A 14896-nucleotide genomic window follows, 5' to 3' on the forward strand; every position below is an offset into this window, starting at 1 on the left:
AAGAGGAGCTGTCTTTGACGCCAGGAGTTGCTGTGGTTGACGTTTGTGAAGTTGAGGTCTGGGGGCTGGGTAAACTCCGGAAGAGATGCTTGCCAAGCCGGTGGGGCATGTGCTGCTCTTGGCGGGCAGCCTTCTGTGCCAATTCGGGAAAGTTGCCTCGCTTCCCACTCCGCCTGGCCATTCTGCGAGCGCGGTGCCAAAGCGATTCCTTGAGCCTTTCTGCGTGCGCACCCGTTGCGCTCTGCTGATAGTGTTACTTGCGCGCCGGCACAACACTATTTCAAGGATCTGATCCCGCGCATCGCGGTCCTAACTTGCGCCATTTGCCGCGAGTTAACCTGCGGCGTGCGCTCTGTTCTGCTCGACGACCGACCTACCCAGCGGCCAATCAACCGATCAACCTAACCGTCACTGGGCCATTCACCTCCCTAAGGTACCCAACAAACAAGCCTCCTCGCCCCCGAACTATCCGCTCACCGGCACCAAGGTCGCCGAATACATTCCGCATGATCAGTACACCATGGACGACCAAACACTGAGCAAGCGCATCCGGGAACTGGCCAAGGCCGTGACGTCGGAGCCGCCGTCGGTTGCCGTTCGGTTGCTCGAGCAGCTGAAGGAGGAGAAAGCGCCCACCGAGGAACAGCTTCGTGTGAGTTGATCCCATGTTGGGTCTGGCTGCTTGGAGTTCGGATTGACGGGAGGGGTGCTCACCGCCGGCTTGTAGTCCACCAAGGCCGGCGTCGCCATCGGCAAGCTGCGCCAGAACCAGAACAAGGACATCGCCCGACTGGCGAGCGAGATCGTCTCCAAATGGCGCAAGAACGTGGACGCTGCCAAGGACGCAAAGAAGCGTAAGCTCGAGCAAAGCAAATCGCCCACCCCGAAGGACTCTCCCGCACCCCCGCCCTCCTCCTACAGCACGCCATACCAAGGCGACCCCGAGAAGCGGCACTTCAAGGTCGACAACGTCGACATCGCACGGACAGGCAACAAGGCGCGCGACGGTAGCATCGGAGTGCTGTACAACGGCCTGGCGTACCGTGCGACCGAGTCGATCGAGGAGGTGCTGCAGCGCGCCATGGAGGTCGAGGCGGCCGCCTTCGCCGTGTACAAGGACACGCCCGAGTACCGCAGCAAGATCCGCGGCCTCATGACGAGCCTCAAGCGCAAGGACAACCCGGAGCTCGGCCGCCGCGTGCTCGGCGGAGAGATCACGCCCGAGAAGTTCGTCGTCATGACCGACGACGAGCTGGCCTCCGAGGCCCAGCGCGCCCGCGACCGCGAGCTGGAGCGCGAGAACATGCTCAAGGCCCAGGTGCCCATGGCCCAGAAGTCCATCAGCGACTCCCTGCAGTGCAACAAGTGCAAGCAGAAGAAGGTCTCGTACAGCCAGGCCCAGACCCGCTCGGCCGATGAACCCATGACGACCTTCTGCGAGTGCACCGTCTGCGGGCACCGGTGGAAGGTGAGTGCTCCGCCGTCTTGGTTCAATCGCGTCATCGTCGCTGACACCAAGGCCAGTTCTCGTAGTAGGGCCTTCTCGTGCCTTGACTTCTTTTTTTTCCTCTTCTCGCTTTCCGTTTTTTTCGTAACTTTTCTGGTCTGAAGCACCAGGCGCGGTCTATTTTGGGCCATTTTCAGGTCGAAAATTCACGGGGGTTTTAGGGAGGTGTTGCATCATGAATGCTGCGCCCGCCTGCTGCTTGTGGTGGGCTCCGCACAGCCTGGCTGGCACCGTAGAGGAGGCTTGGATCCCCTAACTGTGGCGGCATGCATTTACGGAGGCCAGGGGGCTTCCCTATTCGTTCCTGCCTTGGCCCGGGCTTGAGGGGGCAACGGAGTATTTGGTTTACGGAGTTTGTAGGGAAAGGATTTCTTTTTTTTTTGCGTGACTGTCCATGTTACACGAGGAACACGATGCTGATGTCCCGTCTTGAGGATAGAGAGGCTCTGCTCCTACTAGATCTAGAAAGGAAGTACGGCCAGTTTGTACCATAGAGGTTGGCAGGACAGGCGCTCGTGTAGCTGAGGGATACCACTCCGGTCTGGGAAGACCGTCGGATTCACATCAAAAATTTTGCTCCAACAGCGGCGGGTGCTATTTAGCAAGAGGACAGAATCCGCTCCGAAGAGCTCTGGGTATCAATTTTGTGATCCGCCCGGGGGGTCCAGCCGGCGATGACGAGGTCGACAACTTCTAGCTGCTGCTCTCACCTTCGAAGATTCTGGATGCCCAACACGGCAAGCAAATCCTCGTCTTGCTCCCGCCTCTCATCCTCCAGGCCCATCTCAGCGATGTGCTTCCAGAACTTGCTGAGATGCCTCGTCCCCGAATCACATAGGATCGTCACGACTCGACTGCCCCTGGGCATCTTGAGCGCCGTCACCACGGCAGCAACACAGTTGACGGCGCTGCTGCTCCCAATGAAGATGCCGTCATGCTCCACAAGCCATCTGGCCATCCGGCACGCCTGCTCGTCGGTAACTCTCACCGCGTCGTCGATCAGCCCCCGCCCGGCCTCGAAGTTCTCGGTGATGCGGTTGATGCCGATGCCTTCCACCATCGTGTCCACCTGCTGCCGCCGCCGCGTGCCCTCGCGCTCCGTGGAGGAGTACATGACGCCGTAGCGGATCTTGTTGTACAGCCCGCTACCCTGCGGATCGGCGAGCACGGCGCGCAGCGAGGCCAGCCCGCGCTCCTCCTTGAGGTACTTGGTCACGCCGGCGATGGTGCCGCCCGTGCCCGCACCGGCGACGAAGGCATCCAGTTCGCCGCCGGTCTGCGCGTAGATCTCCGGGCCGGTGGTCTTCATGTGCGCGCTGTAGTTGGCCAGCGACTCGAACTGGTCGGCGAAGAACCCGCGCGAGGGCGTGTCCGAGGCGGCCGTGTGCTCCTTGGCGCGCGAGCGGGCCAGGTTGACGAAGTGGCCCGGGTCCGTGATGGGCGCCACGGGCACACGCTCGACTCTCGCGCCCAGGTGGTGGAGCAGGTCGGACTTCTCGATGGCCACGTCGTCAGGCATGCAGATGTGGGCGTTGTAGCCCCGGGCGCGGGCCAGGACTGCCAGAGAGATGCCCGTGCTGCCGACAGTGCCCTCGTAGATGGTGTCGCCGCGGCCGGGGCAAAGCAGGCCTTGCTCCTCGGCGACCTGGATCATGTTGAGCGCCACGCGGTCCTTGGGGCTGCCGCCGGCGCCGTTGAGGAACTCGGCCTTGGCGAGGATGGTACAGCCGGTCGCTTCCGACAAGCTGCGGATCTTGATGAGCGGGGTGTTGCCGATGGTGCCTTCAATGCCGTCGACGATGCCACTCCCGCGGTTGACGCTCGTTGTGGACGGCTCTTCGTGGTCTTCGAGGCTGACGGGCCCGAAGAAAATGCTGCTCCGCCGTGAGCCCTTCTTCCGCCGCTGATACCGGGCTTCGAGCTCCGGGTAGAGGTCTTTGAAGCCTAGCGTCGCGCAGATTCCGGCGATGAAGGCCACCGCCAGCGCGGCGGTGCCGTAGACTCGAGGATGGTCGCTCAGTGACATTCTGGCCCCGTGTGTTTTTTCATGTCTCCAGTTTGCGTCGTCAATATCCGGGTGAAGATGAAGACAGCTGCGAGATGAGGAAAATAGGATGTCTGTCTCTATGTAGATATGTACCGAGGAAGAAGAACAGGGCTCCAAGTGAGCACGGTAAGGTTAAAAAGATGAAGTTGCAACAGCTCCACGGCTTGGGCCGTTGCTGTGCTGTGCTTTTGCGCTTGATGTCATAAAGTGCCACTGCTGCATGGCGCAGATCCGTCGAGGCCACCGAGAGCTGCTAACTACCCCTGTCTCGACCGGGACCGCATTCTTCAAGGGTTGTGGGGCTGAAACCCCGTCACCTTAGATGCTCGCGTGCCTCGGTCGCCAAGCGCAGCCGTGGAGCTCGGGCCACCTGGAAAAAGTTAACGTTCACTTCGAATCGGCCGCCTGGGGCAAAGCACGCCGCAACCGACAGCTTCTCGGATTCGCTTGGCCGGGTCGCCGTGAAGCCCGCGAGCGACTCCCCGTCTCTGTTCGGCATCATGGACTCCCCAGTAGTCACGCGGTTGTTCCGACAACTGTTCCGACACCATCCAACGTGCCAATTGCGGCGGAACCTGGCGACGCTGGCGGCTGCGCTCCGCGATGTGCGCCGACAACGCCTGCACGAGCTCCACGGGCAACCGCTGCACCGGCACCAGCCGCAACTTCAAGACCACCGCCGCCCTCAACGCCGCTCGTATGTTAGCCGCGGCCGCAGCGGGTCTGGGACCGGCACCCCCGAGAGCGAGAGCAATTGGCAGCAGCGCAGCGATGTCTTCCAACAGGACATGTCGGAGGAGTTCCAGCGATACCCCATGGTCACCGCCATGGACCTCCGCGGTCGAAAAGAGCGGCCGCGCAGGGTCAAGATGTTCATGCGGGACTTTATAGAAGGTTGGTCTCGGTGGCACTGGGGCCGGGGAGTGGCCGGGGAGTGGCCGGTTGCCTCCCTGGCGCTGAACAGCTGCTGACGTATTCCTTCCTTCTGCCCTGCCAGACAGTCTCTACAACCCCAACTACGGGTACTTCTCCAAGCAAGTTGTCATCTTCACGCCAGGCGAGCCCTTCGACTTCCACTCCCTGTATGATGAGCTCGACTTCCACGCTCTGCTCTCCCGCCGCTACGTCGAGTTCGAGGACTCGCTCGATGCCGTCTCCCCATGTGAGACACGCCAACTCTGGTACACGCCCACGGAGCTCTTTCGCCCCTACTACGGCGAAGCAATCGCACGCTATCTCATCGCCAACTACAAACTCACCACCTACCCTTACTATGACCTGATCATCTACGAGATGGGCGCCGGCCGTGGCACCCTCATGCTCAACATCCTGGACTACATCCGCGACGTCGATCCTGCCGTGTACGACCGGACAAAATACAGGATCATTGAGATCAGCACCCAGCTCGCCACCCTGCAGCATTCACAGCTGATGCAGTCCTCCGCCGCGCGCGGCCACGCGGACAAGGTGGAGATCATCAACCAGTCCATCTTCGACTGGGTCCAGCCGGTGCCCTCGCCCTGCTTCTTCCTCGCCTTCGAGGTCTTCGACAACTTCGCCCACGACATCCTCCGCTACGACATCTCGACTCGGAAGCCGCTGCAAGGAATAGTTTTGATCGACGAAAACGGCGACTTCTACGAGTTTTACACGCCCCAGCTGGACCCTGTTGCGGCTCGCTACCTTCGCGTCCGGGACGTCGCCACCGACGGGCGGTACAAGGTCCCCTACCCAACCACCCGTCTTGGCCGCTGGCTCGCGGCGCAGAAACCGCTGGCGCCGAACCTCAGCGATCCCGAATACATACCCACGCGGCTGATGCAGTTCTTCGAAGTCCTGGGGCGGTACTTCCCTGCGCACCGCCTGCTCACCAGCGATTTCCACTCACTGCCGGGTGCGATCAAAGGCTTGAACGCCCCGATCGTGCAAACGCGGTTCCAGAGGCAACCGGTGCCCGTGACCACGCCGTTGGTGAGTTTTTTTTTTTTTTTTCTCCCCGTCAAGCGTACCGAACGACTTGGGGAAGGTCAGCCATTGACTCGCGGCGACCCCTAGGTTCACCAGGGCTACTTCGATATCATGTTCCCCACCAATTTTCAAACGGCCGAGGCCACGTACCAGGCCATCACCGGCAAACTGACCCGCGTGCTCACCCACGAGGAGTTCATGCGCAGGTGGGCCTACGTCGAGGACACCGAGACGCGGAGCGGTGAAAACCCCCTGCTCACATGGTACAAGAACGCCAGTGTGCTGTATACTGTATAACAAGCGTACATACTCTCTACACATCACATCTTGTGTAAACAACACGAATTGTACGATGCCCGCCACACTGCCGGACCGAGCCTGTCGGCAGAAACCGTTTCCCAGAGACCGCTTGGATCGCTCTATATTGTGGGTGCATTCATTCAGCTGATTCGGCAAGCCCGAGAAACGGGAAGTCATTTAACACATCCGAGAACTCAAGAATACGCCCCCCATATGCCTTCAACTTTACCCATTTATTTTCCTTTCCCGCCGGATCAAACCTGCTACCAGACTATATCTCCCCCCTAATTTCCCGCCGTGCCATCCGACTCAGATACCAAGCTCCTTCATCTTCTCGACCAGCCACTGCTCCGCCTTGGCAACGGCCTCGTCGAGCTTGGCAGGCTCAGCGCCAGCGCCCTGCCGGCTGGGCTCCTTGCCGCCCGTCTTGCCGCCAATGACCTCGGTGACGGCGGCGGTCCACTGCTCAGCCGTGATGCCCTTGGACGAAAGATGCTACAGTAACCAGTCAGCAAAATAAACCCTGAGTTCCGACGGTTTTTGACGCTCAGTGATGGGGGACTCACCGTCCCGACGTAGACGCCGTGCATAACAGCATCGTCCTTGCTGCCCGCAAAGACGTAGACCGTCCGCTCCTTATCCTTGGACTTGTAGTAGGTTATGACGTCCGCGATGGCCTTGGCGTTGGCTGAGATGGGGAGGTGGCCGACGAAGAACTTGGCGTCCTTGTTCTCCTCCTTGCTGAAGTGGCCCTGCACCGTATCTAGGGCCGTCTTGCTCTCGGCCTTCTGCCGCTTCTTCTGCTCGTCGACGACCTCCTTCTGGATCTTGGCGAACCGCTGCCGCAGCTCCTCTTTGGTCAGAGCGGAGATGGCGAGCGCGTCAAGCTCTACTGCGGCGGCCTTGATCTCGGCAGCCTTCTGGGGGCCGAAGTCGAGCGCCTCGATGTGGTCGAGCTTCTCGCTGAACACCTTGGCGTCGCGCTGGGCCTGGTGGGCGCCATCTCCTGTGTAGGCGACAATGCGTCGGATGCCCTTGGCAATGCCGCTCTCCTCGATGATGATCAGGTCCTTGATGATACCGGTGGCGTCGACGTGGGTGCCACCGCAGAACTCGACGCTGATCTTACGCCATTCGGGGTTTTTCGGGTTCTTGAGAAGCTCGTCGACGTCGACGCCGATGGACACGACGCGCACCGGGTTGGGGTACGTCTCGCCGAAGACGGCACGCACCCCCTCGATCTGGCGCGCCAAATCCAGGTCGACATCCTTGTAATAGGTCTTGAGGTTTTTCCGAATGTCCTCATTCGACATGTCCTCAATCTTCTTGATCTCTTCCAAGCTGACCTGGCTCTTGTGGCTGAAGTCGAAGCGCAGCTTGTCCTGGTCGACCAGTGACCCCTTCTGGTGTACCTCGTCGCCAAGCACCTCCCTCAGCGCGTGGTTAAGGATGTGCGTTCCAGTGTGGTTGTTCCGGATGGGCTGGCGCCGCAGTTCGTCGTACTCGCAGATCACCTCGTCGCCGGCGGTGAGCTCTCCGTACTCGAGGTAGCCGTTGTGCACAATATAGCCGCCATACTCTTGAACATCGAGAACCTTGAACTCGGCAACGCCGTCGATAAGGATCCGGCCGGTGTCCGCGACCTGACCACCCGACTCGGCATAGAAGTTGGTCTTGTCGAGCAGCACGCCTAGAGGCGTCTTCGGCGGCAGCTCCTTGCTGGTCGTGCGGAACTCGTTGCCCGTAAAGATCAGCTGCACCTTACCCTTGGTGTCACCTTTTTGGTACTTGGCTTCCGAGTCCGGCCGAGGAAGCTTGATGGTGTTCTCCAGCTCGGCGATTTGGTGCACGTTGAGCTTCGGGAACGTCTGGACGGCCTCCTTGACAGCCTTGCTCGCCTCTCTGGCCTTCTCCCGAGCAACCTCCACCTCGGCCTCATCAATGGTCAGACCACGCTCCTCGGCCATGAGCTTCGTAAGGTCCTCAGGGAACCCGAATGTGTCATAAAGCCGCCACACATCCGCCCCGGAGAGCTTGTTGTTGCCAGCCTTGACCGCAAGCGAGGCGTACTTTTCGAACTGCTTCTCGCCCCGATCCAGAGTGACGGCGAAAGCCACTTCCTCCTCGTCAAGAATCTCCTTGATATCATTCTGCTTCTTCTTGAGCTCGGGGAATTGGTCGCCCATCTGCTCTACGAGTGCCGGCAGGATGCTGGAGAAGAAGGAGCCAATCTCGGCATGGAAGTACTTCCGGGCGTACCGCACGCCTCGCCGGAGGACACGTCTGACAACATAACCTCGTCCGATGTTGTTTGGCGCAGCCCCATCAGCAATGGCGAACGCGAGCAGACGAATGTGATCGGCGGCGACACGATAGGCAGTATCAATTCCATCGACATCGTCCTTCCCGTACTTGTCAGAGTACGGCCGCGCTCCCGTCACTTCCTGTATCCTCGCAAACAACGGGGTGAAGATATCGGTCGCGTAGTTGGACAACTTGTCTTGGAGCGCAGAAACCAACCGCTCAAAGCCCATGCCGGTGTCGATGTGCTTCGCAGGTAGGGGCTTGAGCGTCTTGTCCTTCTGGCGATCGAACTGCATGAAGACGTTGTTCCAAATCTCGACCACCAAGGGGTCATCCTGGTTCACCAGGTGCGCCGCGTTTCGCCCACCCAGCTTGTCGTAGTGGATCTCGCTGCAGGGTCCGCACGGCCCTTGGTCGCCCATCTCCCAAAAGTTGTCCTTCATGTTGCCCGGCAGGATATGGTCCTCCGGGACTCCCACCTGGAGCCACAGCTGCTTGGCCTCGAGATCCGGCTCGAGGTTCAAGTCGGGGTTGCCCTCGAAGTATGTGACGTAGAGACGGTTGGGGTCCAGCCCATAGACCTTGGTCAAAAGTTCCCACGACCATTCAATCGCTTCCTTTTTGAAATAGTCGCCGAAGGACCAGTTCCCCAGCATTTCGAAGAACGTCTGTGGTGTTGTAAGCGAATGGAAAACGCGCGGCGGGTGCAGACGGCGGCACTCACGTGATGGTAGCTGTCCTTGCCGACATCGTCGAGGTCCTGTTTGTGCGAAGGTTAGCACGGCGAGGCGCGCGCAGGGCGCTGTGTCGACGGTCGAAACATACATTGTGTTTGCCACCAGCACGGATGCACTATCCCGAAAGTCAGCACGCGGCGGTCCCCAGAACGTCAGAACTCGGCAATATCACCTTTTGTGTGTCCACCGCGCGCTTCAGCTGGGCAATGGGCTCAGTCTTGCCAATTGTCCCGAGGAACACGGGCTTGAACTGGTTCATGCCCGCGTTCGTGAAGAGCAAGGTGGGGTCATTGTGAGGGACCACAGACGACGAGGGCACTGCGGGGCAACCCGGTCAGCGAAAGCCAGGCGAACACTGGAACGAAGTGCATTGCTGCCCGGAGCCCGAGAGGCTCGCGGTTGAAGCTCCGTATGCGAACTGCCATGCGCGGCAGAACCAAACCGCCCGGCGTGCAGCGGGGGCATTGGTGGTGATGCGCTTACCGATCGTGTGCCCCTTCTCTGCAAAGAAGTCCAGGAAGGTCTTGCGGACGAGGGGCCCTGTCCACCTGACGTCGGCCATGGTCGGCAGCGTGGAGGATCGAGAATAAAGTCGATAACCGTTCCTGGAGATTAATGGGATCGGTAGCCGCAAACCGATCAACGCGGGGTAGCAGCGCAAGGGGTTGGCGGTTGAAAACGCGGTGGTTACTCGAAAGTTCTCGAGTACAGTGCTAAGTAACGGCGGGGCGGGGCGGCTTTTGTGGTGGAAGGTTCGCGACCAATGACTCAAAGGCTCATAAGGGGGCAGACGGCCTGAGCCGCCACACGGCCTTCTAGAGCGCCGTAACCACAGCGCCGTGTCCAGGCGCAGTGCTCCTGACATCGCTCGCAGCGTCCTCCTGCCTCGCGATATCGGACGTCTCTTTATCGTGACTCAATCTTGAGTCTCGCATTGATTGGACGCTCCCCCATATTATTTCCGACCCTCCGGAGGCAGCTGGCAGACGCGGCCGAGCGTCAATTGGCGAAGAGCTGATGAGTGGCAAGGAAGAAGGGGGAAAAAGACGAACCCGCTGGGGGACTTTCCGCCTACAGTCCCAAGATGGACGCGCTCAGCATTGGCCAGCACTACAACCACCAACACCAGCACTCCAACCATGGACACTTCGCAACACAGCAATTACCGTCGCATCGCTCGCGCAAGCGCAAGGCCGAGGCACCTCCGGAGAACAATGAACGCCTCTCCAAAAGGCTGAGTTTGCTGAATCTCGGTATTGCAGTCCCGCCCAGTCGGCCATTGCGTGCCCGTTCCGTGGCATTAACCCTGCTGACGTACACCCCTAGAACAATCCGGCCAAAAGCTCTATGTGCCAGTCGAGAATCCCACCGCCCACACCGCGGAGCGCAGCGAGCACGGCGGCTCGAAAAAATCCAAACACAAATCCATCCCCGAGGATGGCTCGCAAATGCAGCTCGACGACACCAAGTACAAAGTCTACATCTACAACCTCGAGGACGAGCTCTCCTCCTCGGACGCCGAAAGCGACGCCGACTCGAGCAAGCTCGTCTTCCTGCCCGACATCGAAAAGCACCTGCTCAACAACCGCATTCCGACCCGCGTGCTCAACCCGCGACCCGACCCGGCCGCCGAGATGGCGGGCAAGGAGCTAGTGCTGTACAGCGTGCCGAGCTCGATCTCGGTGCCCGAGGAACAGGACAGCGTGCGCAAGGCGATCATTGAGGCGCGGGCGCGGGCGCGGGAGAAGCAGAGGGTCGAGCGGGAGCAAGCTTCCGTGGCGCCGGTTTCGAATCCCACGCCGCTGGCGACGTCACCCTCGCCATCGGGAGGTATGCCCGCGGAGCGCACGGGGTGGCCGGGGTCAGAGGACGATCCGGATGCGATGGATATCGACTAAGGAGTTCAGAGGAGGCGGGGCGGCATACACACACACACTACGGCGCACAATGGGAGAGTCTGCTTTTAGCGAGGTGTTCCGGGGTGCATTTACTATTACATGAACTTGGCATGGGCCAATGGAGACATTCAATGGATATTGTTATTCCTTCTAGGAGTGCGAAACGTCATCTCGGTCTAGGTTCGGTTGTGTTGGCAAAGCAAAGCAGGAGTGCATGTGACCCGCCCAACTCCAGCCCCCCGGTGTCCTGCAGCCGTTCATCAAACGCCAAAAAGGGAACTCCCAGACAACCCTCCTCAGCCAGCCTCGTCGCCGGCGTGCGGCGCGCGCTAAGGTTAGGGGCGTTCACGACCCCTTGTTCGGCGGAATCGTCGATTACGGGAATGAAATGTCCTCCGTTCAGTCGCACAAATGGTTCGTGCTTCCCGTCCCCTAGGGCCGGGAGGCGCTAGGAGGCGGTCCCGCAGGCGGCGCATATTCGACGGGTCCCTCAGGCTGCTGCTGGCTCTGTTCGGGACTCTGCTGCTGGCTCGACTCGATCTTGGTAGCCCCGGCCGGCGGCTCGTACTTGGGCGGGCGTGGCGCATTCGGATCGTAGACCGGCGGGGGCACGGCGTGCATGTCGTAATACTGGCTCTCTGGAGCGTACGGGTGAACGGTTACTGATTGCGGATACCGGTATCGAGGATCGACCTGGGCGAGAGTTGCCCGGGAGACAAGGAACTGCACCGAGGTCAGCATTTATAACCACATCGACGGGACCTTGGGACGAACATACTCGGTGATATGCAAGGGGTGGCAAGCCCTTCCGCACCCTCCTCTGCGCGTGTATGTAGCCCACCAGGAGGTACAGGCCAACCACCGCTATTATGCCGAGGAAGAGCGACCACTTGACGATCGTGCCTGTCTGCGACGGGAGTCAACTCTCCTGGCCTGTAGCAGAACCACAAAGGGATGGGTTTAAACCCACTCTTGTAGCCCAAAATGGCACATAGCAACTGCTCTCATCGATGAAGCCATCCTCGGTGAATGTGCAGTTCTCGAACTGCCGAGAGAAGAGTCGCGCGACCGCGGGGGGCATGGTCGTAGACGAAGCGGCACCGGATCCTTCGGGTTTGATGCAGACGAGAGGGATGAATAGGACGGAAGTGGCACAATGATACCGGCCGTGTTCGGAGACCGAAGCACACAAAGACACGGTCGGAATGTGCAGGGCGGGAAGCGAGCGAAGATGAGCTGGTAGAGTACTTAGTCGTTGGGAAGCGAAGTGAAATGGAAGAGATGCCAAGACAAGAAACGGCCTGCAAGATGTGGCAAGCGCTTTGGTGTTAACTGGAAATCGTGCTGATCATGGACGGCTGGCCCCGATGGCGCCTTCTTCGCCGTTGCCAAGTACACGCAATATGGGGGGTTCGGCACTGGGGCAACCCTGTTACACAGTTCAATCCGCAAAATGTGAGACGGCAGTGGCACTGGGGCAGTCGACAAAGGGGAGGTTTCATGATGCCTTTCGGCGTTTCAGCTTCCACGGGCCGAGCGACAACGTGCGCCAAGCTCCATTCGCGCAAAGTTCGATTCGCCTTATGTGGACCTCGGCCGAAGTCCAACAGCCAGAGACTACCACAGTAGCTGACGCATCGATTGCGTTGGGCTCCTCATAAACTTCCTGTGGTGCATACACAGTTCCGGCGAGCTTGGGGCTGGAAGGACAGCCGGGACCGTCGCTGTGTCCTACAATTTATTCAAGTTGCTCCCTCAGCTATCCTTAACGAGGCGATTGGGTAAGTGCAAGCAGGAGCCGTAGGTAAGACCTTCCGTGCCACTTGACCGGTCACCTGTATCACCGATCCTTCTACATACGTCCATGTCACTATCCGACCATGAAATGAGAGCTGGGTCAATGACATGACAAAGGTTCCGGCTCCCGGCGACGAGGCTGTGCTCTGGACCGTTTCACAATCTCCGGAGTATTCTGGACGCAGTCAACTCGATGCCAAGACAGCAAGCACCCGCCCCCGCACTCTTTGCTCAGCCATGCACGTGCCATCGACTCCAAGCGCACATTAGTGTATACTACACTATGCACGGGCCAAGCCTGCGGCAGGCCCACAGCCGATCCAACCCGGGACCACGGTCTCCACATCTGCAGGAAATTTCGCCGGGCCGGCAGCAGTGTTCGGTCCCCAGCGGCATGGTCGGCACGGTGAGCCTGATAGCGTAGCGACGACGAGGGATTGCTGACCCCCAGTTGCTGGCCGCCTGGAACAACCCGCGGCTGTGCTACGGCCGCGATTTGGAGTGCGCAAACCGGAACTTCGGATTCAATCAACAGCACGGATCCGATGACCTCGACCACTCGGTCGCCGCCCGAACCCCTTTCGCGATTGCGACCGCCGAACGCGTCCGTGATGCTTTGGACGAGGGACTTGTCTCCATAGGAATCCGATCCTCAGAGGGTCTGGCAGGAAGGTCGCGCAAGTCGAGCTCGCTTCCTCGCCGCCGTCTGTGTTTCTCGCGCAATGGCAGGCGTCGTGGGCGTCGCCCGAGTGCTCTCGCTGGCATGCTGTCCCGCGCCGTGTACTCCGCAGCTCATCCGGGTAATCACGAGGACGAAAGCTTCCCACACTACCGTTCGTACCGTCTCGTCCCGTCCGGCGGCTGCACTCTCGCCGGCTGCACTCTCGCCGGCAGCAGCCGACGCAGCAACGACAAGCTGTCTGCGGCACATACACGGTCGATCTGCCCTTCCCGCCCCGCGCTCTTCGCTACGGACACGAGCCCCCTACTCCACATCCGCGCCGTCACCGGGCCGTAAGTTCGTTTACAATGTGGCGGCATCATACATCGCCAAGGGCCGCGGCTACGACCCGTCGGTCCATCTATTCCAGTTCAACCCGTACAACCGCGTGCAGCCACTAAAAGCGCCCCGAGGGAAACACGCCAGGCCCGAGTCTGGACAGGACGCCTTCTTCGTGAGCCGCCTTGGCGCCGTCCCCGGCGAGGTGGCGCTCGGCGTAGCGGACGGCGTGGGCGGGTGGATGGACAGCGGCATTGACCCAGCCGACTTCTCGCACGCCTTCTGCGATTACATGGCCGCCACGGCCGCCGCGGCGCCAGCTGTGATGCGGGGGACAGGCCAGCCCCTGACGGCGCGGCAGCTGATGCAAAAGGGGTACGAAGCCGTCTGCCACGACCCGACCATCTGGGCGGGCGGTAGCACCGCCATCGTCGGGCTGCTCAAGGCCGAGGGCCTGCTCGAGGTTGCCAACCTGGGCGACAGCGGCTTCATCCTGCTGCGGCTGAACGGGGTGCACGCGTTCAGCGAGCCGCAGACGCACGCGTTCAACACGCCGTACCAGCTGAGCGTGGTGCCGCCGAGCATGCTGCTGCGCGCCGCGACGTTCGGCGGCGCACGGCTCATGGACCAGCCGCGCGACGCCGAGGTGACGCGCCACCGGCTCCGCCACGGCGACGTGCTCGTCTTCGCGAGCGACGGCCTGTGGGACAACCTCTTCAACCAGGACGTCCTGCGCATCGTCAGCCGGACCATGGCCGGGGCCGGCGCGTGGGCCGGCACCGAGAGCGGCGTGCAGGTGGCGCCGGATCTGCGGCCGTACACCAGGATAGGAGAGAACGGCCTGGCCGCCGACGGGCGCCCGACGCTGCAGAGCGCGCTGGCCACGCAGATCGTCGGCGCCGCGAGGGCTGCCAGCGTCAACACCAAGCTGGACGGGCCGTTCGCGAAGGAGGTGAAGAGGTACTACCCGGACGAGGTGTGGCACGGCGGCAAGGAGGACGATATCTGCGCCGTGGTTGTCGTGGTGTCGGAAGAAGAGGCGCCCGTGAAAACGAATCCTTGACGACGCGGCTCGACCACGCCTTCGCTACTATAACATAACGAACACAACCATCCGTTACCGGCCAGAACTTGCATATATGATGTTGTCGACGTTCTGTATCGCGGGCGTTTTACAAACAGCGGCAAAAAAGTCAGGGCATCTTTCTGTTTCTGAGCATTGCACGGCGTTGAAGCTTAGAACATCATCCTGCCGGCTTCGAATCGGCTCAGCACTCGAGGGTACACGGTTACCGGTTTTCTCAGAAACCCGCCAGGATGGGGGGCTCCGTTCTCGCG

The 14896-nt window shown here is 60.6% G+C and overlaps 7 protein-coding genes across 7 annotated transcripts; 4 read left to right on the forward strand and 3 right to left on the reverse strand.

The window, feature by feature from the left end:
- The first annotated feature begins 168 nt into the window (after positions 1-168).
- Positions 169-1967, forward strand: THITE_2113636 (uncharacterized protein). Its single transcript, XM_003652255.1, has 5 exons — positions 169-433; positions 488-652; positions 728-1468; positions 1525-1863; positions 1947-1967. Exons 2-4 carry the CDS (start codon positions 521-523, stop codon positions 1531-1533), a joined length of 882 nt encoding a protein of 293 aa, XP_003652303.1. The 5' UTR covers positions 169-433; positions 488-520; the 3' UTR covers positions 1534-1863; positions 1947-1967.
- On the reverse strand, positions 1968-3827 carry THITE_2113638 (uncharacterized protein). The gene has a single exon (XM_003652256.1). It carries the CDS (start codon positions 3531-3533, stop codon positions 2214-2216), a length of 1320 nt encoding a protein of 439 aa, XP_003652304.1. The 5' UTR covers positions 3534-3827; the 3' UTR covers positions 1968-2213.
- A 227-nt stretch (positions 3828-4054) lies between these two features.
- THITE_55565 (uncharacterized protein) lies at positions 4055-5880 on the forward strand (the record flags this gene model as incomplete). Its single annotated transcript, XM_003652257.1, has 4 exons — positions 4055-4159; positions 4214-4417; positions 4590-5525; positions 5610-5880. 4 exons carry the CDS (start codon positions 4055-4057, stop codon positions 5817-5819), a joined length of 1455 nt encoding a protein of 484 aa, XP_003652305.1. The 3' UTR covers positions 5820-5880.
- A 69-nt stretch (positions 5881-5949) lies between these two features.
- THITE_2113640 (uncharacterized protein) lies at positions 5950-9837 on the reverse strand. Its single transcript, XM_003652258.1, has 6 exons — positions 9347-9837; positions 9036-9181; positions 8952-8978; positions 8851-8886; positions 6389-8794; positions 5950-6317 (listed from the first exon to the last, which is right to left on the reverse strand). The coding sequence occupies exons 1-6, from the start codon at positions 9423-9425 to the stop codon at positions 6132-6134; spliced, it is 2880 nt and encodes a 959-aa protein (XP_003652306.1). The 5' UTR covers positions 9426-9837; the 3' UTR covers positions 5950-6131.
- Positions 9838-10889, forward strand: THITE_2113642 (uncharacterized protein). Its single transcript, XM_003652259.1, has one exon. It carries the CDS (start codon positions 10312-10314, stop codon positions 10759-10761), a length of 450 nt encoding a protein of 149 aa, XP_003652307.1. The 5' UTR covers positions 9838-10311; the 3' UTR covers positions 10762-10889.
- THITE_132975 (uncharacterized protein) lies at positions 10884-12211 on the reverse strand. Its single transcript, XM_003652260.1, has 3 exons — positions 11732-12211; positions 11540-11668; positions 10884-11484 (listed from the first exon to the last, which is right to left on the reverse strand). The coding sequence occupies exons 1-3, from the start codon at positions 11840-11842 to the stop codon at positions 11194-11196; spliced, it is 531 nt and encodes a 176-aa protein (XP_003652308.1). The 5' UTR covers positions 11843-12211; the 3' UTR covers positions 10884-11193.
- A 930-nt stretch (positions 12212-13141) lies between these two features.
- THITE_2113646 (uncharacterized protein) lies at positions 13142-14876 on the forward strand. The gene has a single exon (XM_003652261.1). The coding sequence runs from the start codon at positions 13281-13283 to the stop codon at positions 14619-14621; it is 1341 nt and encodes a 446-aa protein (XP_003652309.1). The 5' UTR covers positions 13142-13280; the 3' UTR covers positions 14622-14876.
- Positions 14877-14896: the final 20 nt, after the last annotated feature.

This window comes from Thermothielavioides terrestris, chromosome 2 (assembly GCF_000226115.1).
Source record: "Thermothielavioides terrestris NRRL 8126 chromosome 2, complete sequence".
Taxonomy (NCBI): Eukaryota; Fungi; Ascomycota; class Sordariomycetes; order Sordariales; family Chaetomiaceae; genus Thermothielavioides; species Thermothielavioides terrestris.